Source organism: Sorex fumeus, unplaced genomic scaffold (genome assembly GCF_029834395.1).
Source record: "Sorex fumeus unplaced genomic scaffold, SorFum_2.1 ptg000028l, whole genome shotgun sequence".
Taxonomy (NCBI): Eukaryota; Metazoa; Chordata; class Mammalia; order Eulipotyphla; family Soricidae; genus Sorex; species Sorex fumeus.
Window position 1 is genome coordinate 13,663,829 of NW_026606085.1, and position 24,928 is coordinate 13,688,756.

General features: G+C 46.0%; 1 protein-coding gene across 2 annotated transcripts; it reads left to right on the forward strand.

Moving 5' to 3' along the window:
- Window positions 1-126: 126 nt before the first annotated feature.
- AASDHPPT (aminoadipate-semialdehyde dehydrogenase-phosphopantetheinyl transferase) lies at window positions 127-18,272 on the forward strand. Of its 2 annotated transcripts, XM_056114970.1 has the most exons (7): window positions 127-373; window positions 1,832-2,057; window positions 11,310-11,431; window positions 12,103-12,264; window positions 13,794-13,862; window positions 15,900-16,044; window positions 16,161-18,272. In XM_056114970.1, exons 1-7 carry the CDS (start codon window positions 191-193, stop codon window positions 16,163-16,165), a joined length of 912 nt encoding a protein of 303 aa, XP_055970945.1. In that variant the 5' UTR covers window positions 127-190; the 3' UTR covers window positions 16,166-18,272. The 2 variants fall into 2 exon arrangements, with proteins under 2 accessions (XP_055970945.1, XP_055970944.1); XM_056114969.1 differs by lacking the exon at window positions 16,161-18,272 and having other exon boundaries at window positions 15,900-16,058.
- Window positions 18,273-24,928: the final 6,656 nt, after the last annotated feature.

Sequence of the window (24,928 nt, forward strand, 5' to 3'; positions counted from 1 at the left end):
GCGGGCCGTCTCCGACTCCGCCCCCAGCCCCAGCCGCTCCCCTCGGCGGCGGCGGCGCGGCCGAGGCGGGTCACGTGGCCGCGCGGCGCCCCGCCCCTTCCGCGCGGCGCCCCGCCCCTTCCGCGCGGAAGGGGCGGGGCCGGGCTCGGCGTCGGCGCCATCGGGCCCTGCGGTGCGGCGCGCTCGGTGCATGGTGTCCGCGGCCCCGCGCTCCTGCCTGCTGCCGGCCATGGAGGGCGTGCGCTGGGCCTTCTCGTGCGGCACCTGGCTGCCCAGCCGCGCGGACTGGCTGCTGGCCGTGCGCTCCATCCAGCCCGAGGAGAAGGAGCGCATCGGCCAGTTCGTCTTCGCCCGCGACGCCAAGGCTGCTATGGTACTCGGCGTGGGGGGGGCGCGGGGGGCGCTCGGCGGCCTTTGTCGCCGCGGCGGGGGCGGGGGGCGGGGCGGCCGGATCCCCGGGCGCTGACTGTCCCCGTGCGTCCGTCTGAGGGTCCCGCCGGACCCCCGGGCGCCGCGATTCCCCCCCGTGCTTCCGTTCCGAGGGTCCCCTTCGGGCCCCCGAGCTGGACTGTTGCCGTGTGTCCCTTCCGAGAGTCCCGGCAGTCCGCGAGCTGGACTGTCCCCGTGCGTCCCTTCCGAGGGTCCCGCCCTCGCGTGTCGGTTCCCAGGCCCCGGGCCTTTGTGGGGCGCAGCGCCCAGGCCCCGGGCCACCTCGCCCCGTCCCTCCCGCCCCGCTCAGGAGACCCCCGCTCAGGAGACCGTGTCGCCTACGATCTGCTTCAGTCATTTGTGGGTGGGGTTTTTTTTTTATTTGCCTATTTTTGTTTGCTTTTGCAAGAAATGGAAACATTGCATTCCAAATATGATCGTGTGTCACGGTCTCAGCCCTTATTTCGGCCAGCCCAAATATTTCAGCCCACACTGTCCAACCCTATCTAGGGTTGAAGTGTGGGCAGGCGGAGTATTTTCCAAGGCACGTGGATGAACGTTTGGGGGGCATTTGTAACCAGAAAATTCGTGAAAATCGAGTTCTTGCAGGTTTGAAGACTCGTTGGAATCGAAGCCATGAAAGATCCTTTGCAGAGTGTGTTTTGTCATTGCCTGCTCTTCATTTTTTGGGTCTGTGATTTTAGTAAATCAGTAGTGAAGAGAGACTGTGGAACAGGACTCGGCATCACCGGCCTGAAGTTGAGAATGTGGCACCAAGTTGTAGGCACCCAGGGTGACCCAGCAGAGAATTAAAGGCACCTTAAAACCTCTGGTCAGAGAAGGGCCCCCCTTGGCTGTCTAAAATATCCTGCAGTTAACCTGCTCCTGCCAGTCCATAAACACTTGCACCTTTAGAAGTTTACATAGTAGAATTGCAAGTGGCAAAACCATATGCCCGTCAACATTTAGAGGCTTGTACTGAAAAGCTGGGAGAGGGTGCCTACTTACTGATGAGCAGTTGAGGGGAGATCATTAGTAAGGGGGAGCTTTTTATGTTAATAAACATTGCTTAAATCGGGCCCGGAGTGATAGTACAGCGGATAGGGCGTTTACCTTGCATGGGGCCCACCCTGTTTACATCCCCGGCATCCCTTATGGTCCCCCAAGCACCGCCAGGAGTAATTCCTGAGTGCAGAGCCAGGAGGAACCGCTGGGTGTGACCCGAAAAGCAAAAAGAAAGAAAAATAAATTGCTTAAATCTTACTGCAATTCTTGGATACTTAAAAATTAAACTCATTTTTGTTTTTAAACTTCGGGATGGACTTGTTGCCTTACTGGTAGTACTATACCTAAATAACGAGTAGATAACCAATACTTGCCCAATGTTTCATTTGCTTGACAGGCTGGTCGTCTGATGATAAGGAAATTAGTTGCAGAGAAATTAAATATTCCTTGGAATAATATTCGTTTGCAAAGAACTGCCAAGGGGAAACCAGTTCTTGCAAAAGACTCCTTGCATTCTTACCCCAATTTCAACTTCAACATCTCTCACCAAGGGGACTATGCCGTGCTCGCTGCGGAACCTGAGCTCCAAGTTGGCATTGATATCATGAAGACCAGTTTCCCAGGTGATTGCCTTTCTGTGCACCTCACGGTGTCTTGGCTTAGCTCTTACCTGTTGCTTAATTGGGGAATAGCATGCTCAGTGCTCAAACAAAGTATGTCTGAGAGCATGTATCTGTAAGAGGTGGGTTTCTTTGCATTTTAACGGACTACTTGCATAAAAAATGGATTTTCCTATGCCGGAGGCAACATAAGTTTTACCTGGAGGCAAAGTGAAAATACAAGAGACATGCTTTTTGAATTGTACCTCGGCTTGTTCATGAAGTTGAAAGTTGAAATATACAGTTTTTCAAAGCTCAGTTTACCTACTTAATACTAGATCTTAATTGGAATTGGGCTCAATGGAGAGTTCATTTTAAATCGTACTTTATTTTTTTTAAAAAAACACTGTAATTCTGTTGTAATTTCTTTTAAATATTTTCCAGAAGTTCAGTAGTAAGTTTTAGTTTATTTAAAAATTAATCTTGGTGCTAGAGTCTACCGTGGTCTTCAGGTGGAGATAACATGTATTTCTGCCTAAAAGAGACCTTTTTGTAGCACAGTTAGATGAGTAAAAATAATTGAATATTTGTTTAGATTTTGCCGTAAAACTGTGTAATTGGTTGGCCATGAAACTGCTGCAGCTGTGGGGGCTGAGTGTCCCTAAACTGATGTTGATATGTGATCCGCGGGATCCCTGTACTCCTTGCCAGTTTCCACCCTCACTCATGTTTAGTGAGCATCTACTTTGTGATTTAGCATTTTACATGCATGCTCTAATTGTCTCAGCACCCTGCTGTAAATATGCTGTTTTTAATCATTTGATGAGAAAGCCCTTAGTAAGAACCAGCCCCTTCCTCATTTCCTGCAGAATCTCCACACTGCCTGTTGTTGCTGGCTTGTTGTTGGCTTCCCGTGTCTTATCACTGAAGGGCTACGAAGTGCTGAGAGGAGAAGGAGGAGATCTCAGAGTGGGGCTGGGTTGGAGTCCCCTCTCTCACTTCTGCTGTCTGACTTCCTGTTGTTTTTCTCCATCAGTTAATCTTTCTCTGTCCTGCTTGTGAACCTGTTGCAGTTCTAGAGTCAGAAAGAGGCTCTACTTGTGATGCTCTCCTCAGGTTCATAGTAACTCACTGGGAGATCTGGACACAGAGTGGGAGTAGGATGGAGGTTTGTTACATCCATGTGGGTGGTCCAAGGATCACAAGGGCCCTGGGCCTCAACCCTTTTGGCCCCTGATCAAAAAACCGAGGTCGTGCTGTTTAGACAGTAGTACAAGATTATCTGCAGGCTAATTGTCCGTAGATTAAATAAAACATTTTACCACAAATCCTGGTGAAATCCAAGGGAATAGGACATGGTTACAGCCACATGTCAAGTCAACGACAGTTTCCATTGCTCAGGGTTAGAATATACATATGCTGCTGTTACACGCAAATAATCCAGATGTGAGGTGGACAATACTTAGGTTACATGTTTCCTCTTGAACCCTGGATAAGCCACTCATCCCCTGCCCCGCACATGTGGAGGTTGCTCTTCACTAGTTCCACACTTTAGCATCTAACAGTGATGATAACGGGGATCTTAGACTGAATAAGCAAGGGGAGGGGGGCAGATTTGGGGTTTTGGTTGCTAGGCCACCCTGGCTATGCTCAGGGCTTCCTGCTGGCTCTGGTGGGTGTTGCCTCATCAAACCAGGGCAGGCAGTCACCTGCTTGCAGGGCATGTGCCCAGCCACTGTATTCTCTCGCACTCTCTCTGACCCTGCGGGAGTTTTTTAGCCTTTACGCTGTACTGCATTCTGCATGAATGTGCTTATGCGTATTTTTCTCAGGAGAGGATCTGGTTTTCGGCAGGATCAAGGAAGCTTACATGGGGAAAACACTGCTTGAAAAACTTGGGCAAGAGCCCTTATTCTTCCGCAATAGTATGTTTTCTTTACATGAACTCCTAAACCCAGAGAGGGTTTAGGAGAGGGCGTTGCATTATAACATGAACCTTCCTGGTGTGCCTGACTGAAACCCCACATGTGCTCGGGGAGCCCGGGGGGTTCGTTCAGTGATACTTGAGTGGCCAGCCAGGCTGGTGGTTCAGAGCAAGTGCCCAAGGCTGTGGTCTGGGGCTTCCCGGGTCTCTGCCTTCGCCCCGTCTGTTTCCAGCCCTTTGGAACCTGCTGGAGTCTTGCCACCCTTTGCACTCCGAATCCCTATTTGAAACCATGGTTTTGTTAGCAAGGGCTCTGGACCCCCTCTCCATTGGGCTTGAAGAGTCTTCGATCGTCTGAGGATTTGAGTGTAGCTGTAGCTGTTCTTGAGCAACTTCTATGTGTGACAGTATGATAAAGACTCAACCTTGCTCTGTGACTTAAGCCTAGGATTTAACTACTGATATGATTGTAGTTGAGGACACTTCCTTAAGGTGATTTGGCAAAAATAATGGTCATGGTCACAGTCCTCCCGTTGTTCATCGATTTGCTAGAGCGGGCCCAGTAACGTCTCCATCATCAGACTTGTTGTTACTGTGTTTGGCATATCGAATACATCACGGGTAGCTTGCCAGGCTCTGCCATGCGGGCGAGATACTCTCAGTAGCTTGCCGGGCTCTCCGAGAGGGGCGGAGGAATCGAACTCGGGTCGGCCATGTTGGCTGCTTGTAAGGCAAACGCCCTACCGTTGTGCTATCGCTCCAGCCCTAGCGGCAAAAACCAAACAAAAATACCCCAGGGGTTTGATTTCATGCTTCAAATGTTAATTTTTTTTTTAAGTAGGATTTTTAAAATTCTGTGGGTCCAGAGAGATACTGCAGGGGTTAAGGTGCCTCCTACCTTTGCACACCCCTGAGCTGGGTCAGTCCTGGCACCTGGCAGGTGGTCCGTCCAGCATGTGGTTACAGCCCTGAGCATACCAATTGGAATCTAGTGCCCTCTGCACTCAGGGCTGTGGCTTGGGAACATAGGCTTAGTTGTCTGAGAATCACTGGGGTGGACCCCGGACCCCCCGTGCACACTGCTTGGAGGACATCCCCCCACCCCCCATCAAATTCTGTGAAACTAGTTGACTTAATCTTGTTTTGGAGGAACTTGGGTTCAAGAAGAGGATTAAAAATATAGAGGCCAGAGACATAGTGCGAATGTTAAGGTGCTGTGCCAGGGTTGCATCCCTGGCACACATAAACAACAAAAGGAGAGGGAACTTTGGTAAATTAGAGGTAAATGAGATGGTATTAAAAGAGTAGACACCTGTTAAGAGCGTCAGAGCCTATCATTTATATGTAACACTGAAATTCAGTGGATAGAGACTAGTTTTTTTTAATGATAAGGCTTATCAAGTATTTGAATTATCTCATAAAAAAAGCACTTTACATGATTATAAGTGACGTTATTTACCAAATTTTAGTTTCCCATCCTATTTGTCTTTTGAGTGTTTTTTTTTTCCCTCTAGCACTGTAGCACTGTCCTCCCGTTGTGGGCACTAGTAACATCTCACAACAAATTGTGAGACTTGTTACTGTTTTTGGCATATCAGATACATCACGGGTAGCTTGCCAGGCTTTGCCATGTGGGCCAGATACTCTTAGTAGCTTGTCGGGCTCTCTGAGAGGGGCGGAGGAATCGAACTCAGATGGGCCACTTGCAAGGCAAACGCCCTACCCGATGTGCTATCGCTCCAGCCCAATTTTATCTTTTATTTAGATGTGTATTTTCTTTAAATTCTGAATTCTATCTGTTAAAATTGAACTGGTGAAAAAAAATCCATCATGGATGGAGAAGAGTTCAGTGGGCTAAGTGCATGCTTTACTAAGTGCAGAGGTCCCCAGGTTGATCTCTGGCACTGGATAGTCCTGGAACTCTGCCAGGTGTGACCCACAGACAAACCTACTCTAAAACCACACATAGAGACCACATCCCCTAATTCTAGGTTCTAAAGTCTGCTAGTCTAGTTTTAAATCATAAAAAAATTGCAATTGAATATTGAACTCCTGAATTTGGATATATAGTTTATTTTTGCATTCCGATCACTAAACACTTCGACCCTGTAGAACAGATAGATTAAGGAATAAAGCCCCTAAAACTATTAATAATCACTTAATCACTTAAGTGATTTTAATCACTTAATCCCCGTTATTCATCGATTTACTCGAGCGGGTGCCAGTAACGTCTCCATTCATCCGGGTTGCATGCTAGCGTAGCCCAATGGCATCTCTTCGTTCTAGGAACATGCAGAGCCTCAAACCGATCATTCAGGGTCTTGACAAAGAAGTCTGACCATCTTGTAGGTGGGCGTCCACGCGATCTTTTGATGTCCCGTGGAATCCAATCAGTAATGGCTCTAGTCCAGCGGTTGTCTGTAAACTTCATTACGTGTCCAGCCCATCTGATTTTTGATGCCTTGGCAAATGAGACAGCTTCCCTGATTTTTTGAGCGTTGACGAAGATCAGAACTCCGGATTCTATCTCTGATTTGAGTGAATCGTGATATTCCAAACATAGCTCTTTCGATTCCTCTTTGAGAGACCCGAATAGCGTTCTCATCCTGTTTTCGTAGGGCCCAGGTCTCTGAGGCATATGTTAATGCAGGAAGAACAGTGGAATCGAAGAGATGTGCTTGTAGCTGGAGATTCTTTTTCCTCTTAGTTATTTCTTCAAGGCTGTTGAAGGCATTCCAAGTCGCTCTCTTCCTCCTGCACAACTCAGGTGCCAGGTCATTCATCATGTTGATTTCTCGACCTAGGTATATATAACTGTTGCATTCGTTGAGAGCGAATGGAGCGTCAGGAACAAGGCTGTTTCTCATAAACATTGTCTGCGTAAGATTCAGCTGTAGTCCAACCTTTCCACATTCACGGTCGAAGTCACTCAGCATTTGTGCCACTTGGCTGATGTTTGGTGTTATTAGAACGATGTCATCAGCAAAGTGGAGGTGGTGTAGTTGCCGACCATCTATCTTCACTCCCATGCTTTCCCATGCCAGTCGTCGCATGATGTTCTTGAGGGTGGCACTGAAGAGTTTTGGTGAGATGGTATCACCCTGCCGAACCCCTCTCTCGACATGGATGATTACTTCTTTGTAGAATGGTGAGATCCTGGTAGTGAATTCGTAATAGAGCATACGAAGGATCCTGATGTATTGAGTTTGTACGCCCTGATTGGCTATGGCTTCTATGACTGCTTCCATCTCAACAGAATCAAAGGCCTTCTTTAAATCAATGAACGTTAGACAGAGTGGCATCTTGAACTCCTGAGAAACCTCAATGAGCTTAGTAATCGTGTGGATATGGTCGATGGTACTGAATCCTTTTCGGAATCCGGCTTAGTCACATGGTTGTCCTTCATCTAGTGTTCTGCTAATCCTATTCAGGATGACTCTAGTGAACAGTTTGTAGATGACAGACAATAGGCAGATTGGGTGATAGTTGCCAATGTCATGGATGCCTCCCTTCTTGTATAGTAGTACAGTCCTGCTGGTTTTCCATTGGGATGGAACCTTGCATTCAGACAGGTAATGTGTGAAGAGCCGAGCCAGTGTATTGATGAGTACTGATGGTAAGTTCTTCAGGTGTTCAGGTCTGATCTTGTCTGGGCCAGGTGCTCTGTTTCTTTACCGACGAGATGGCATGTTGGATTTCGGAAGGGAGAACATTGGGAACGACATATCCATCATGTGGAATGTGGTATGTGGGCAAGTGGACGTGGCTATTAAAGAGATCTGAGTAGAAGTCATGAATAATCTTCTCCATTGCCCTTCTGGAAGATGTGATAGATCCATCATGATGTCGGAGGGCAGTCATCTTGGTTTGTAGTTGGTGAAGGACAGGCGGTCATTACGAATGCTTTTCCCAGCTTCTGCCGCATCTACCAGCACTGCTACTGCTCCTGTTTTTTAGGTCATCCTTGATGGCTTCTCTGCATTGTTTTGCCAGCTCGGACGTTCGCTTGTGGTTGCCTGAGGCATGTGCCAAGCCACGTTGGCGAATAAGTTCAAGAGTGTTCGAAGAAAGGCGGTTTTTTGTGGTTATTTGTCTCTTGGCATTCCTCGCACAATCATGGAGGTGCTGAATCATTCGATCGTATTCCTCATCAGTGTTGTCAATGACAGCATCTTCCCATGTTGCTGCAACAGAGCCAAAGAGCTCCCAGTTGGTGGTCGTTCTGGGAGTCCTCTTCTTAAACTTTGCATTCTTTTCTCCTCGTTCTGTGAGCTAGAATTTTGCACGAAGGAGACGGTGGTCTGATCCCATTTGGAATTTTGGGACAACAGCAACATCGGTTAGGCAAAACCGCCGATTGAATATGATGTGGTCTATTTCATTGTGGAACCATCCACCGGGAGATTCCCATGTCCAACGTTTAGATTCAGCCTTTTGGAACTGTGAGTTACCATGGAAGGTCTTGGTTGACATGATGAACTCAGTCTGTCACCCAGTTTGTTCCATTCTGGGCCATGGGTCCCGCTGTGGAGTTCATCGGCTGATCTTCTTGGTCCTATCTTGGCATTAAAATCACCGACAATGATCTTGTAGAAGGTGTGATCTTCTTTATAGAACTTCTCCAGCTCCATGTAGAACTTCTGTGGTTCCTTTGCCAGTTCTTATATGCGTGAGGCTCATCCAAGTGTGTGGAGACTGGTCCCAGGATGGCCTTGGCTGGGGCCTGGAGGTCTTCAGCTGTTGGGCCCTGGCTGGGGCCTGGAGGTCTTCAGCTGTTGGGCCCTGGCTGGGGCCTGGAGGTCTTCAGCTGTTGGGCCCTGGTGAGGACAGTCAGGCAAAGGGTAGGAGACTCTGCCTTGTGCTCTCCCGGGAGCTTGGTGTGATAATCTCTGGATCCTGGCCGTTGTTGGGGTTACACGGCAGTTGGTGGGTGTAACTGTCTAGCTACTGACAGGTCCAGTCCCAAACTGTGCAGGCTTGGAGATATCAGCTTAAATACACTTAATAATTGTTAGCTGCAGGATGTATGCGCGTGCGCACACACATACACAGTTACAAAAACAGAATGTTGATACCAAATTTAGCAGGAACACTTTTCCTTGATGACAGTCCTTATCTATTGGATCAGTATTTCTGATCTTACGATCAGGGTTGCTATATTTAGCAGCTTTTCCAATTATTAGACACTGATGTTTCAGAAGCACTGTATTAGGTATGATGTGCAGAGCCAACAATCAGCAAGGGGAAAAATTGCTGCCAACGCACTTCTTTTTGGGCGAAATTATCCAAAACCCATTAGATCTTTGTCTATACGGTAAAATTAATGAGTTAGGCTTAGAGCCCTTGCACAATAGAATTGCTCATTTGATGAGACACCGGAAAATGGGTGTTTTCTAGTAAAATTCGGGAATATATTTGTGTCAGGTATGATGGTAATATTGTTGCTGTATGAAATGCCTTGTAAGCTAAAAAAGAAGACTTTCCTGAACAGAAAAAAGACGTGAGAAAGGCTGCATACAAGAGCAGTGACCACAGCAGTAGCTGGGCTGTTTATTATCGAATACTTCCAGGCACTTTACCTGCTTGTTCCTTCTTCTGTCCACTCTTGGCAACTGCTTGGTAGCTAGTGAGAGATGTTAATAGCAAGCGAGAGAGAGAAGTCTGGTCTAGGGTTTGGACACCGCGATCTCTGGAAGCCAGCACTGCCACCTGGGGGTGAGGTGAGGTTGGGGGAGGGGGGGCGCTTCTGGGGTCAGTGGCTCAGACAGTTTGCTGCTGGATAGGACAGGTAAGCCGGTCTCTTACGCAAAGTAACTCAGATTTGAGGCGTTGGTTCCCATGGAAGCAAGCCCATGTGTCCCCAGTAGTCAGGAAAGAGATCAGCACTTCACTCTACTTCCAACACCACAGTGAAAGCTGTTTCGCATCCCCACCTTACCCGGCCCCCTCCCCAGTGACAGGCCTGCATCCTAGAGAGATTGCGCTTCGCCTGAGCTGTACTTCCCGCCGAGATGGAGATAGGTGAGGTGGTTGGTACTTCAGGATTCCCCCCATAGACCTAGTAGTGGCTTAAGGGTCTATTTTACTGCGAACTGCTACAGCCTGTTTACTTCTGTCAGTCCGTAGGTGCAAAGCAGATGTTCCCTAAGGATGAAGCTCTAAGGAAGGAAACTTAGTTTTTCAGAACTTTATTATTAGTGACTCCGTACAAGCTTGATGTGTGCAAGAGGATACTTATATGGAAGACTTAATAGCTGTGAATGTGTGATGTCGTTTTTAAATTCAGTACAAGTTCCCGCCTCTCTAATTTGTCTTCAGATAGTTTAAAGCACAGATTTACTCTTCCCGTATTTCCTACTGATCCCCCCCCCCCTTTATTGTCCAGTTTCTAAAATGAAAGCTTGCCTGGTGTATATTTCCACCATAATGCCACAGTGTGGCGCTGTTTGACTTTAGTATAAAAACATCCTTCAAGTCAAGTCAGTTAATTTTGGAGGCAGATAGGATGTATACTTTTCCTAATTAGCGTGAATGTTTAATTTTTCCCCTTTGATAGCCTCAGTGTATTTAGTTAAAAGTCAGGCTGCTTGAAAATGAGGAAATTATAACTTGAACAAAGCCTACCGACTTTAGAGGACATCAGGCGTTCAGGAAGAAATGTGGACACTGGGTGGTTGTGTTTCCACAGGGTCTGGGCTCATAGGGCTGGCGTGCTGCTCTGCGTGCTTGGGCTTGAAGCCGGATTAGTGAGTGGTCATGAACAGTTCTGTGGGAAAATAGACTGGATACTTCCCAGATGGAGAGGGACCGTGGTTGTTTGGAAACATCGATTTCTCTGAAGAGAAATACAGGCCGTGGCACTCGCACATCACAGTGGCAGGCAGCACTGAGGAGTCGTAACTGTTAAATTCTCTGGTGTATTTGGAAAGCGCTAGCGAGGGGAGTGGACGAAGTGTGACTGGCGTTAAGGAACGCAGGCAGCTCGTCAGGGGCTCGGATTTTGGTGTTGGGCTTTGTGTGAGGTTAGGTCATAGCTGATGAGTTTTGACTTTGAGTTTGTGTCTGTGATTCTTGAGCACATTCTATATACTTATGAAATAAAAGATGAGCATTTCCGCCTACTAATAAAGATAAAAGCATAACTGTATTTGGAAAAATATGAACGGCATACCTGTCATTGTATATTGTTCTTTCCGTTATCAACTTGTTTTGATTTGCTGATGCTTCATTTGGGAACTATTGTAACTAATCCAAAATAAGGGTGGCCTGTTTTTTATTTTATTTTCTATCTTTAATTTTCAGTATGAGGATGCGTATTTTTGATTTTGTATTTTCTCACTTTCAATCGGCAGGTCGTGGTTCAATTTCAGAATTCTTTCATATCATGAAGAGAAAGTTTACCAACAAAGAATGGGAGACCATCAGAAGCTTTAAGGATGAATGGACTCAGCTGGATATGTTTTATAGGAATTGGGTATAATTCTTTCTAATTTTGAGAGTAAATACCTATGCTGATTATCTTTGCTAAAAGTTGGAGCAGAAGGTGTTGCTAATTTGAAGTAAATTCGTCACTAATTGGGAGTCGTATGTATCATGACATTTAAAAAGTTTCCGTCTATATTTAATGTTCAGCCAGATGGTTCATGATCTTAAAGCCAGATATTTATCACTATAACTTTTTACACGTACATGAGTCCTTATTTAACAAACACAGGATATTCACTCCACACCCCAAGGACATTGTGAAACACCTCCCGACTGCGTGTTCCTGGGAACCACACCAGGGCCAGAGGTGTTACTGCTGCAGGGATTGGAGGCATAGGAGGGGCCACTGACTTGCCTCGGGTCACACAGCTGCTTCGTCTCTGGGTGACTCTAGGGCTAAAAAAATTCCCAGCCATAACCAAGCATTGAATTTAAAAATCCATTTGTTCGGAGCTGTAATTTGGGGGTGGGAGAGACACCCAGCGGCCACGCTAGAGGATCATGTATGGTGTTAGGGTGGTCTGGGGTCACAGCTTGCCAAGTATCTTCACCCCTGTGCATGCAAAGCAAGTGCCTTAAGCTCTCTGGCACGCGGGACTCTTCGTTTCATGGCAGACATGACCGAATGTTCAAAGAAAGAAAGAAATCTCTCTCTCTCAGGCGCTGAAAGAAAGCTTCATCAAGGCCGTTGGTGTTGGACTGGGGTTCGAATTGCAGCGGCTTGAGTTTGATATATCCCCTTTAAACCTGGATATTGGCCAGGTTTATAAAGAAACACGCCTATTCCTTGATGGGGAAGAAGAAAAAGAGTGGACCTTTGAGGTAGGAAATTTAGCAAAATTGTTCCAACAATTTCCTTGCTTTATGCATGTGTGAAGTTAGCATGGGAATGCAGGTCCTGTATTTGGAAGGTGAAGCCAGGGATGGAAGGGAACTCAAAATATTGAAATTGTTACTTTATGCTGGTTTTTGTTTTGTTTTGTTGTGTTGTGTTTTTGCTTTTTGGGTCACACCCGGCGATGCACAGGGGTTACTCCTGGCTCTGCACTCAGGAATTACTCCTGGCGGTCCTCAGGGGACCATATGGGATGCTGGGAATCGAACCCGGATCGGCCACGTGCAAGGCAAATGCCCTATCCGCTGTGCTATTTCTCCAGCCCTTGAAATTGTCACTTTAAATATAGTCAGATTCCAAAGCTCTTCAGGTCTGTCAAGAAATTTCTTTCCTCATACTCTGGAACTCTGATCTGAGTGTCTTCCAAAAGAATTTGTGGTCGGAGTGTTTCTTTATGTTACACTTCCATTATCAGTATATTCAGGGTAAAGAAAAAGAGGAACACCATTTAACGAAAAAGGGTAATTATGTTTATAATAAATGTTGTGTTTGTTTTTAGCATAAAGGAAAATAACTTTGACCTATTAAATATTTTTGATAGTTAAATTTTTTCCTACTTAGCCATATTTTTCTTTATTCTTAATAATTTTTGTTTACTAATTTAGATATCTTAATGTGTGAAAATACGAAGAAAAGGATAATGGGGATAATGGATGATGAAAACTCCCTAAGTAATAGTATTCCTATTTTTAGTTTCCCATTTCAATCTGCAGGAAAATGGCCTTGGTGGTGGAGTGGCTTTTCACCTTTTTTTCACAAACAAATTTCGGTGGAATCTGTTTCCTTTGCCATAGTTGTTTTTGATTTTTTTGGTAACTGCCTCAATATCTGTATCATTCAAAAGTCCTCTCTTCGTATCATGTACGTAGGGAAAAAATAGAAAATTACATATTTATGTTTTAACTATAAATCTGTACCATATCTTTTGAGAAACTGCAGCATGTATTTAACCGCTTATAGAAAGTGTTGAATGTTGAAGTCTGGTTTTTATTTTTTATCTAAAATTGACATCAGTGGTGAACAGATTATTGTTTAGATGTTTCAGCTCTCTAGGTAGTACTGTGGTTGAGTGTATAATGTGAATTAGTAAGAGCCATTTGAGCGGTTTCTTATTTTAGAGTGAGGGTAGTGAGGCTATATTCTAAAACAGTAATTGCTTCACATTGTGAGGGAAAATGCTATGAAGGGTGCTGCTAGAGTCTTCGTGTACTTGATAACAGTGATAATAGGCGTAAGTGTTTTTAATATAAAGCTTACCAAAGTTGCTCATAGTTATGTGGGAATGTCTTCCTTTCGGGAATTACCTATTGCCGTGTTTGCAGTGAAGAGTCACTACAGATTTCCTTAGTGGTTTGGGCAAGGGAGGTTGGAGAAAATATGTCTTAAGTATCTGAGATTGTGGTTTTAAAATGTCCACAAAAATATCTCTTACGTATGTTTTCCTCATGTTTTTCAGGAAAGCAAAATAGACGACCACCATTTTGTGGCAGTTGCCCTTAGGAAGCCTGATGGATCTAAACAGGACGTAAGGTTTCACTGTCTCATTAACGCTTCGGTATTGATTAGTGTTGTTCTTTCTTGGTGAAAGAATCATTTGGTTTCTATGAAAGGCATAGTTATTATTAACAAGTGGTTTTTGTTATCAAATCCTTATCCTCTGGGGGCTTCCACAAGAAGCTTTTGAAGCATGTTCTCTTCTTCACATTCAAAACCACTTAAATGTTACAAGGAGAAAAGGCCGGTAAGCCACTGTCAGCAGAAACTCAGGATAAGCCACTCTTGAGGTACCGTGCCAGTTTTATTTGTTGGTGAATTGGACGGTGTCCTGTAAGTGTGTCCTAAGTTAAGGGCTGTGAGTAATGGTATCATCTTGCAGTTTGAACCCCTTCTCCCATTGACAGTAGTACACATCATTTCTACAGTTGCATTGTCAAGCCTGGTGAGACCTTGTGTTACGTTGTGAAATACAGTAGTCCCCACCCTTCCCCACAGTCAGGTTTACCCTGTGGGTAAATGGAGAATTCAAAACAAAATAAAAAAAAAAAGCCTAGTCAAGAGCTCAGCTTACTTAAGTGTGATTCTGAAAATGTATTTAAGAAATACTAAATCTTTAAAACTACACACATACATCCATGGTAGGGAATTAAGGTAAGAGAATGTAACATAATCATTACTACTAGGGAAAAAACAGTTCATTCCATGGCTCAAACCTTTGATAGATTAACCACGAGTTAGTATAATTCTCCATATTTGATCTTCCTTTAAGAAGGATGGTTTCTGACCCAGCTTATTGGTCCTTGTGTGCTGTTCTCAGCTTTGTGTTCCGCAGATACCTAATACTTCCCTAGAGGTTCATTGTTTTTATAGCATTTATATATGTGATAGTCTCTTTGCATTTCATTGGGCAGCGTGGACACAGCCAAGGACAGGCCTCTGGGTTCCAGGCCCAGGTCTCCCATTTGTATGACAAACAGGTCGGTCTTTCTGAACCTCAATTTTCCTCTCATTTTTATAAAATTGTCGTAGTGTTGACTTGTTGAAGCATCATGTGAAACCCTTGTAGTGACTTTATTAGAATACGTAGAATATCAAAGTCTGTCTGGGGGGAGTTCTGAACAGGGAAATATTTTGGTTTATATTACTGAATCATCCCCTAAGCAAATGTCATCTCTATTAAAATGATTCATTCATTTTAAAGTTTGGGGTTTCTTTTTTTATTATTTTGCCACCCTAATCTGGTGGTTCTGTGCTAGGACCCCTAGTGCAGAACTGCTGAGAATGGCGTTGAGGACCACCAGGGCTATACCTGGCAATACTGGGGGGCCGTTCCCCAGCTCTGCCCAGGACTCCCTCCTGATGTGCTAAGGGGACCGTAGACATTGGGCACTGGGTTTGGGCCTCCACAGGCCCTCAACCTCCTGAGCTTGCAGTGAGACCCTGGGGGTTCATTAACTCACGTTTTGGTTATATTTTCAACAAATATCACAGGTTGGGCTGGAGCGATAGCACAGCGGTAGGGCGTTTGCCTTGCACGCAGCCAACATGGCCGACCCGAGTTCGATTCCTCCGCCCCTCTCGGAGAGCCCGGCAAGCTACCGAGAGTATCTCGCCTGCACGGCAGAACCTGGCAAGCTCCCCGTGATGTATTCGATATGCCAAACACAGTAACAACAAAGTCTCCAATGGAGACATTACTGGGCCCACTCGAGCAAATCAATGAACAACACGAGGACAGTGATTGTCAGTGATTGAGTCCCTCCATGTTTGCAAGGTCCCACATGATCAGTCTCTTCTTTCACGGCAGAGCCTGGCAAGCTACCCGTGACGTATTCGATATGCCAAACACAGTAACAAGTCTCATGATGGAGACGTTACTGGGCCCGCTCGAGCAAATCGATGAACAACGGGAGGACCGTAATCACAGGTTAATCAGGTGTAAATTTCTTTTCGGGGAGGGGGTGATTTGTTTAACTATTACTGAAATATCCTAATGAAATTGAGGTGACTGATAAGTATCATGACAATAAAATCATCCTTTTTTTTTTTTATCTCCCCAATTTAGGCTCCATCTCATTCTAAGTCAGCCCAGAGAGAGTTTACTGTTCTCACTTTCAGTGACCTGATATCCTCTGCCGTCCCCATGACCCCTGAAGATCCATCCTTCTGGGACTGTTTTTGCTTCACAGAGGAAATTCCAATACGAAATGGTACAAAGTCATGATATGATCCCTGAGTAACACAGGGAAATGCACACTGTTTATAATCTTTTGTATTCACTAAAAAATACGTTCCTCATAGTTTCAAATTTTATTTCACAAAACAGTTTAAAAACAACTTTTCCTACTGAAAAAGCAGACTCCCAGATCAAGATAGCTCACGGCGTCCGTGCTTACCTCTTCCTCCCCAAATCATGTTGGATTGACGGAAGAAACAGAAAATGTGACAGAATATCAGGGTGATGCAAGCAGATTGTAGAGAAACAGAAACTACAGACATGCAAAAAGAAAACTCTTAAGTTCATATCTCTCAGAGGTAACTATTCCTAAAACTCCAGTATCTTTCAAGACATTTTTCTTGGTAAATGAATCTGTATTAATATTCTTGTTTTGTTTTTTTTTTAAACGGGAACATACGTGATTTTGTTGCAATTCTTTTTTTTTCCTTAATGTCTTACTGTTGTTTATAAATATACTTCTGTGTTTAATTTTTCTAGTGGCTTTGACATGTTCTGTTTTCTGACTAACAATACCATTTAGGATGCTTTTGACCAGAGATAACAAAGAATATTACTTGACTATAGTAACCAGAAATATTTATTAGGTCATGTAACACACAGTCGAGAATTATCATTAGACATTTTTTTTAAAATTTTTTGCCTCAGCCTTTTTTTTTTATTTTGCCTTATTTGTTCTCTTCATGGTCCTAAGAACTGATAATAAGTTCACAGAGTCACTTCACAAAAGGCCACAAAGACCTTTTCTCCCCTTGTAGCTCAGTTTCACCATCAGTGAGTTTTCTCAGGAGCTCTGGGAGAGATCCCTATCAGTATCCATGGCCTCGGTCTGCTCACTGAACTCCTGCCACCAGACTCAGCGGCCGGCCTACAGGCGCTTGTGCCGGCCAGCTTGGCTTCAAGTTTATCTTCCCTGTGCTGATCGGACGTGTTGATTTTATACTGGGCGATGTCTGACAGTGTGCCAGTTCATTGGGGAGGAGGTCACTGCTCTGAGGCCAGCGATGGGCAGCTGCCAGTGGGAAGGGTACTGAGTTGTCAGCTCACTAGACACGGCAGCTTACTCTACCAGGTTTATCCCAGAGTTAGACATTTGAGGTTGAAACAGCGGTTTCCTCTAATCCACCTCTCAGGAAGAGAACCCCTCGGGCCACTTGGTGAGTATGAACCCTTGGAAATGGGTAGGATGGTTTACTTTTTGGTAATGAAGAACAAGTTGGAGGCACAGTCTCAGTGTTTGGTCCAGAATCTGATTAAGGTGATCTGGTGAACTGGGAGCGCTGGGCATGTGTTGGTACCCTGGGGTGCAGAAGCCCACGCCCACCAGCACCAGTGTTTGTGGATGTGGAATGGACTCATGAGGAAGCTGCTGGGGTGGGGGGAGGAGGGTGGCATGTGCCCGCCCTCAGCCTTGCCTTAGCCATTGTGTTGATGCACAGACGCACTGCAGACAATGGGAAAGAGACTCTGACCGTGCTTTGAGGTAGGTGCACGCTTAATTATGTCCTGGAAAAATGTTTTTTAGAAGGGGAAAGCTTGGCACAAAGGCCTCAAAAACATCTTTAGAATTTTGACAAATACTGGGAAATTACTTTCCAAAATGCCTGTTCAGTTTACACTTTCAGTTCACGTTTTGTGTAAGCACCCATCCATCACCACTCATGTCTTTAGTCCCTGGTCAACTGCATTTTTTTTCTTTTTGATTGAATCTTTGTTCGAAGAAGTGAAACATTTTTTAACTTGTGTTTTATGAGAAATGAGGTTGATCTATCAGTGTTGTTGCTGTTGTTTGTGCTTTTTTTTTTTACGGACTGCCTGTTTTGTCTTTTTCTGTTTTTATTTTAGTAAATAAGACTTAATTTAATGTGGGAATATAATATATACGATGCCAAGACCATCATATTGATGACATAATTTTATATGGTCTAGTGCATGTCTGGGGAATTTGCATCTTGTTAATTACCAAGAAGTAAAGTAATTGTTTCTATTACTAAAATTAAAAGCTGTGTGTAAATTGTATAAAATTACTTTGCTTAGTGAAATATTTGGAATGTTTTCTAATTTTTCATTTTATTAAGCATGCCCAAGTATTTCAAGTAGAGTAAATATGTGGAAAGTGTTCTTCCTAGCATGAATGTAATGATAAAATCTTGTCATCTGTATTCTCACTACAATAATAAAATGACTAACTGGAAATAACTGTGAGCCAGGAGCTTTGTTGCATTTTTTGTATTTTCTGTTTTTAATTTACACATAAATCTATTGTCAGAGTTGCAGAGATCCACAATTATTTCCTGTCCTCACTTTTCAACTCTTTTTTCTTTTATTACTACCATATACCCAAAATAAAGTGTTTATTTTTTCACTTCATACACTATTTCGGTAATATTTATTGCAGAACTTTGCTTTTTTGCTTCTCAACCATTGTACATATCTTTTCAACCTTTTCTTCAACATTATTGTAATTCGGTATTAACGTTTTGTTTTGTGGCCACAGCCCACAGTGCTGTTGGCATGTGAGATAAGCACCCACCTGTGTGTCAGCTCCCGGCCACTACTCTTAAGCTGCTGTGCACAGCTCTGCGCCTCATGCCCGCTTCTGTCTGTGGGGGCCACTGCACCTGTGTCAGGGCATTTGTTCCTGGTGGTGCTCGGGGCAGGTGAGGTGCCTCCCCCTTGCCCTGGCCAGCCCCACGTTGCCCTTTTATGTCTGAGTGAATTGATTCTGTCTGTGAGGGTCTCCTGCTCTCCCTCAGCCCTAGACTCAGTGGCTTCTCCAGAGGGTTCTTCCACTGGCAGCTTGCCCGGAGCACCGTCCGGTCTAGCTGGAACTTGCCTTGCCAGACATCCTTGGGGTCGGGTGTCAAGAGAAGCACGTGACCAGGCCACTGGCCTCCCCAGGACAACTGGAGGATGTGGTGCCTTGGTCACCGGCCACTGACTTGCAGCAGGTACAAGTAACCCCTTAGTGTCTGCATCTTCCTGCTGCAGCCCACTGCCCTCCTGCCCCCATGGGGAGGTTACGGGCCCTTGGGGACTCCCTCTTGCCCTCCACCGACCAGGTTCTCTACAGTCCCGGACCTGACCTGTGCCTGGCCTTTGCTCTGCCACCAACTTGCACTCATGCCTGGGCTTGTGCAGTTACGCCCGGTGGGAGCTGCCGAGGCAGCACAGCGAGTACGGGTGAGGACTGCCCTTGAGCCCTGTCGTGTTGCCCCTGGAATCCTCCCGCCCTGGGTGGCTACCTGCAGAGTCCCCGCACCTCCGCACTCCCCATGCCTTCATCACTGCGGAGCCTTGTGGTGCCCACAGGGCTCTTGGGCCTGGGCCTGTCCCCTCCCTGCCTCAATCCCACCCCTCGTTCCTGCGGGGCCAAATGCACGTTTCACTTGGCCTCTGCTTTGCCTCTGGAACGTTCTTCCTGCGCCCCGGATTGCCTGCGTTTCGCCTTGGGCCATCCGCATCCTGAGCACCTCCACGTCTCGTCCTGCAGTTGATCCCCTGCCACAGGCCCTGCGTGCCCTCTGCACATCTCTCTTGGACAGGGTCTGCCCCAACAGCCCTGGGCCGGGGACCCAAACATGCATCCTCTCAGACTGGGAAGTCTGAGCTCAGGGTGTCTGTAGAATCGCGTGCTGTGGACGCTGCCATCAAGCCACTCAGGTGCACTGTGTCCGAATCTCCCCTGGGCGGAGGCCTCGAGGGCACTCAGGTGAGTTCAGGTGTGGGTGGACTCTGCCCACGTTCTGCAGGAGGGCGGTGCTGGTTCTTACCCTTGCTAATAGTGAAGTGATCATTTGCATCGCTTCTGCCTCCTTTCCCCTTGGAGACTGGCAGCTCCAGGCATTCAGGCCCAGGCATCTCTCCTGGCAGGTGGGGGACCATATGGGACCCTGAGAATTTAACCTGGGTCCACACTTGCCAGGAGGTGTCTTCCCTGCTGTAGAATCACTCTGGCCCCTCACACTTGCATGCTTTTGTGATTCATTCTTATTTTTAATTGAATCACATGCACAAATAGAAAGTTGTTCATGATTGAGTTCAGTTAGAAAACAATGCCAACACCTGTCCCTTCATCAGTGTATATTTCCCACCACCAGTGGCCCCATTTCTCTCCTCCTCCACGCCCACACACACACACCCTATCTACCCCCCCCCCACACACACACACACCCTCTATGGCAGTCACTTTTTTTGTTCTTTTTTCCTTTAGGCACTGTGGTTTACAATATTGTTACTGAAAGGGTATCTTGCATATCACTTTGCTTTCTTTTTCAACCCCCAGTTCTTGTCCTGGGTGATCATTTCCTACTACTTTTTATCTTTTTTTTTTTTTAATTGGAGGGTGGGGGGCTCACTTGATGATGCTCAGGGCTTACTCCAGACTGCTCAGGGATCAACTCTGACGGGGCTCAGGGAACGGGATGGGGTGCCAGATTGAACCTGGGTTGGCTGACAACATGCAAGGCAAATGCCCTACCCACTGAACTATTGCTCCAGGCCCATTTCTAATACATTTTTAAGGGATAACTGAACACCATACATGAATCATACAAAGTATGATTACTCTCAATTATGTAGCATCAGTGATGCAGAGTAGATCAATTTTCTGGGGTGATGGTGTTAGTAAATATCTTTTTCTCTATTGCTTTTTGGGTCGCACCTGGCGATGCTTAGGGGTTACTCCTGGTTTTGCACTCAGGATCACTCCTGGCTGTGCTTGGGTGACCATATGGGATGCTGGGAATTGAACCCAGGTTGGCCACGTGCAAGGAAAGTGCACTACCTGCTGTGCTATCACTCCATGGTCATGGTCACAGTCCTCCCGTTGTTCATCGATTTCCTTGAGCGGGCCCAGTAACGTCTCCATCGTGAGACTTGTTACTGTGTTTGGCATATTGAATACATCACGGGGAGCTTGCCAGGCTTTGCCGTGTGGGTGAGGCACTCTCGGTAGCTTGCCGGGCTCTCCAAGAGGGGCAGAGGAATTGAACCCAGCTCGGCCGGGACCGCTGGAATGGATAGCACAGCGGCCCCCTATCACTGTGCTATCGCTCCGGCCCATAGTAAATATCTTTTTTTTTTTTTTTTGCTTTTTGCGTCACACCCAGCGATACTCAGGGGTTACTCGTGGCTCATGCACTCAGGAATTACTCCTGGCAGTGCTCGCGAGACCATATGGGATGCTGGGAATCGAACCCGGGTCAGCCATGATGACTGCGTGCAAGACAAACGCCCTATCCGCTGTGCTATCACTCCAGCCCCCCGTAAATATCATTTTTAAATTGACACTATTTTGGTTCTGAAAGACTCAAAAGTTCACTTATTTATTCTGCCACTGTTGTTAAAATGTATAATGGTGGCACCAGAGAGATAGTATCTGGGTTAAGGCGCTTGTCTTATAGCAGACCAAAGTTCAGTCCCTGGCTGGCATCACATGTGGTCCCCAGGACCCCACCAGGAATAATCTCTGAGCACCTCCAGGAGTGGCTCCAAAGCAAAAAAGAAAGATGAATAGTAGAAAACCATGCTGCTGTTGTCTCACAGGTGTTACGGTCACCTTAGAAGCAGGTCTCAGCGCAGGAAGTGGGATTACATTACAATCTGAATAATCATACCTGTAGGTTGAATTTGAACCTCATATCTTTTTTTTTAATCACTGCAGTTTCTGTTATAGTCTAATTTTACTCTCTTTTTTTTAACATTTTATTTTATTATTTATTTTGTTTTTTGGGGTCACACACCCAGCGGTGCTCAGGGGTTACTCCTGGCTCTGCACTCAGAAATTACTCCTGACAGTGTTCAGGGGACCCTATGGATTGCCAGGATTAGGGCAAGGCAAATGCTGTACTATTGCTCTGACCCCCTATTAAAAAGTGTCAGAGTAATACAATAAAGTAATCACATTAAGGCAATGGCTGCTATTCACAATGCAGAGGAAAAGGTCATTGCTTTTGTTAGAAAAGCTAAATTAGTGTTCCTGATGACATGCCAATGTTGCTAAAAAAAACTATGGTAGACCCTATTTACACTTAGGAAAGCATTTTTCTCTCTTTGGGTATATGGAGCTGATTGTTGCAACTAGACATTGCCATTTTTTTCTTTTTTTCAGACCATGTTCTCTAATAGCTTTTTTTGGAAACATATTCTGTGTTTGCATTGGTAAGTGGCCACAAGCCTGAGTTCAACTGCTAGCTGAGATACACAGAGACAGGACAGATATTTCATGGTGTTATTCACACAAACAGACTCAGAGCTGCGGACACTCATAGGAGGAATTCAGCGCTGAGGGTTTGCCAGCCTAAGAGTCTTGGAACCCCAATCGATTGCCATCTGGGAGAGGTCTTTTTGTCCTATCCCCTGTACCTGGGTGCATGCTTGTGGGTCTGGGTGCCCCCTGCCATGTGCATTCTCATGTCCTTGAGCAAGCATGGAGGGCAGGGTGTGTCCAGAGGTGAAACAGCAGTTAACACATCTTGTGTGATGTACTTGAATCATCCTTGTTATCTGTGGTCCAATGTCTGGGCATTTACATCCATGGCCTTGGGGACTGGCATGTTTTTCTTACTAGGTTGTAAACTCATGACTGAGGCACAGGATAGAGTCTGGCTTTCCGAACCGGAGTCGCTCTGGTCCTGTTCCTTTCAGCATTGAGGTTGGCTATTCTACCCTGACCCTTGCTGCCATCAAATCTCCAGAACAGCTCTCAATCTCAGGGTTCTAGTTCTGTTGGGCGTTTCCAGACCCTTGCTCTAATTCGCTGCTGAAGAGATGACTAGTGGGTGATTGCTTTTTTTTTTTAATTGGCATCAGGAGGAGGCATAGAGGTGAGTCTCCAGCCGAATGGGAAGGAAGCTGCTTCTTGGTTTGCTGTTTCTGTGTGTGTGGTGCTCAGGTGAAAGGGACCAGTTTGGTGCGAGCCTCTGGCCTCACCTGGCTGAGATTTGGAACCCTGAGAGAGTAGGGCAGGGAGAGGTTGGTGAAAGAGCAGACTGGTAAGTGGTGGTTTAAGTAAGAAAGGAAATTTAGTCCTGGGCCTCACACTGTGCAACTGCAGGTTGACTCAGTGCCACGTATGAGTTTAGAGTGAGGTCTTCACTGGCTTCTCTCCTGTATACCGTCCGGGGGTCTCATCACACACTGCTCTTAAGGGGGTCCATGACAATGTATTGGTCAATAATGGATTACACAGCACATTGGTCCCGGACGCCTGATGGTGATGACGTCACTATCCTGGCATCTCTGCGCTTCAAGCCCCCAGCAGCAACTCTCTGTGTGCTGTCAGAGGGGTCTCATGTCAGAGGGCGCTCTAGGTGATAGCAGAGAACACATCTGCAAGGCCTGGGCATTAGCTGGAGACACTGATGCCCATGGAGACGCTGATCCCCACCAGCTGCAGTTGTGTCTGACTGGCAGGCAGTTGTTTACTCTGAAAACAAAGGAACAGTTCGAGCCTACAAAGTAATTATTAAGATAGACAACATAGTAAGGCCTGTCCGCGCATCCCATTTTCACTTTTTTACTTTGTGGCAGTGGCACACATTTGTGACTCAACTCTTAGATTCCTTCTTAGATCTAATTCTGATTAAGTTCTTCTTGATCCAGGTCATTGGCAATGTCTCCACACCTGATGTCTGCCCTTTTCCCATTTCTCACTCGTCGCGTCACATTGCTTTCAGTGAAACAGCTTCTTTCACACTTTCTGTCACTTTGTTTTGGCTCATCAACCTCACAGCCCGGGAGGAGCGGGACACTGTCTGATCTGCCTGGAAAGTGTGAGGCCCTGGGCTCAGTCGATGGGCACAGCAGACTCTGAGGCCCTGAGTTCAGCCGATGGAATGAACAGTCCCAGAAACAATATCCAGCTTCATACCATGGTGTTGCCTTCTGTCTCTCCACGTTGGCTTCAGGTGCCTCTATAAAATGAGAAATGGAGAAAAAGCAGCTCGTACTGTAGCCTATCAAAAAAATAATAAAAGCTAAAATAGGACAAGATAAAATTTTCAGTTGTTAGTACTTAGCCATGAATTGATAACAAGGAGAAGGGAGTGGAATGGGACTCTGACAAGTGTGTTTACCTGATGGCTGGCCTAGGACCCTGATGCCTGAGGTGAGCATCTCCTGATGCTCTTAGTATTTAGTTTTTCAGATAATAAGTGAACAATAATTAAGCCTTGAATTTGGGTGTCTGAAAGGTTCATGCTATAAGGAAATTGAGGAGAAAGCAGATTTGGGAGGGAGGCTAATGAGATTCACTTTGGGGTGCAGTTATTTGAAAAACACCTTCAAAAAACCAGGCAGTTCCTGGGAGAACACTTGTTCCCATCTTAGGTTCTCCCTCTCTCTAAGAGTGGGGTTTAAACTGAGACGTTAAGACATAGGTGAGGTTTTAGAACTCGAGAGATAGGTGTCTTCTGGGTGAATGTTAGTACTGAAACCTTAGGAGGAATTGAGATTTCTGGTGGAGGGAAAAAACCCTAGAGGAGGGGCCCAAAGGCAGACAGACAAGGCCAGCTTGATGAGGAGGAAAGGATTCACAGGAACAAAGAAAACAGAGGTAAGGCCGGACGTCGCCAGGTTGCAAAGGAGCTGCTGCTGCTCCCTCATAAGGGGCTGTTTCTTCAGAGCTGTTCTCTGAATAACATGGGAACAGATCCAGACATGCCCCTGCAGTCGTGCCCAAGCGGGGTTTCCCAGCCTCTGGCGCTCCTGGCTGCGCTGATGTGAAGAACAGCCTTTGGCAGATGTCTCCTCCCTGATGAGAAATGAAACCCCTGCTTGGCTCCTGCCAAAGGCATGCTTTTGTGTTTGAGGAACACTCGCTCCCTCTTAATGTTCTCCTTCTCCCTAAGGGTTTG

Coding starts and splice junctions, on each gene's coding strand:
- AASDHPPT (XM_056114969.1), top strand. CDS start 191: ATGGTGTCCGCGGCCCCGCGCTCCTGCCTGCTGCCGGCCATGGAGGGC. Junction 374..1,831: donor GCGACGCCAAGGCTGCTATG/GTACTCGGCGTG, acceptor TTTGCTTGACAG/GCTGGTCGTCTGATGATAAG. Junction 11,432..12,102: donor ATATGTTTTATAGGAATTGG/GTATAATTCTTT, acceptor TCTCTCTCTCAG/GCGCTGAAAGAAAGCTTCAT.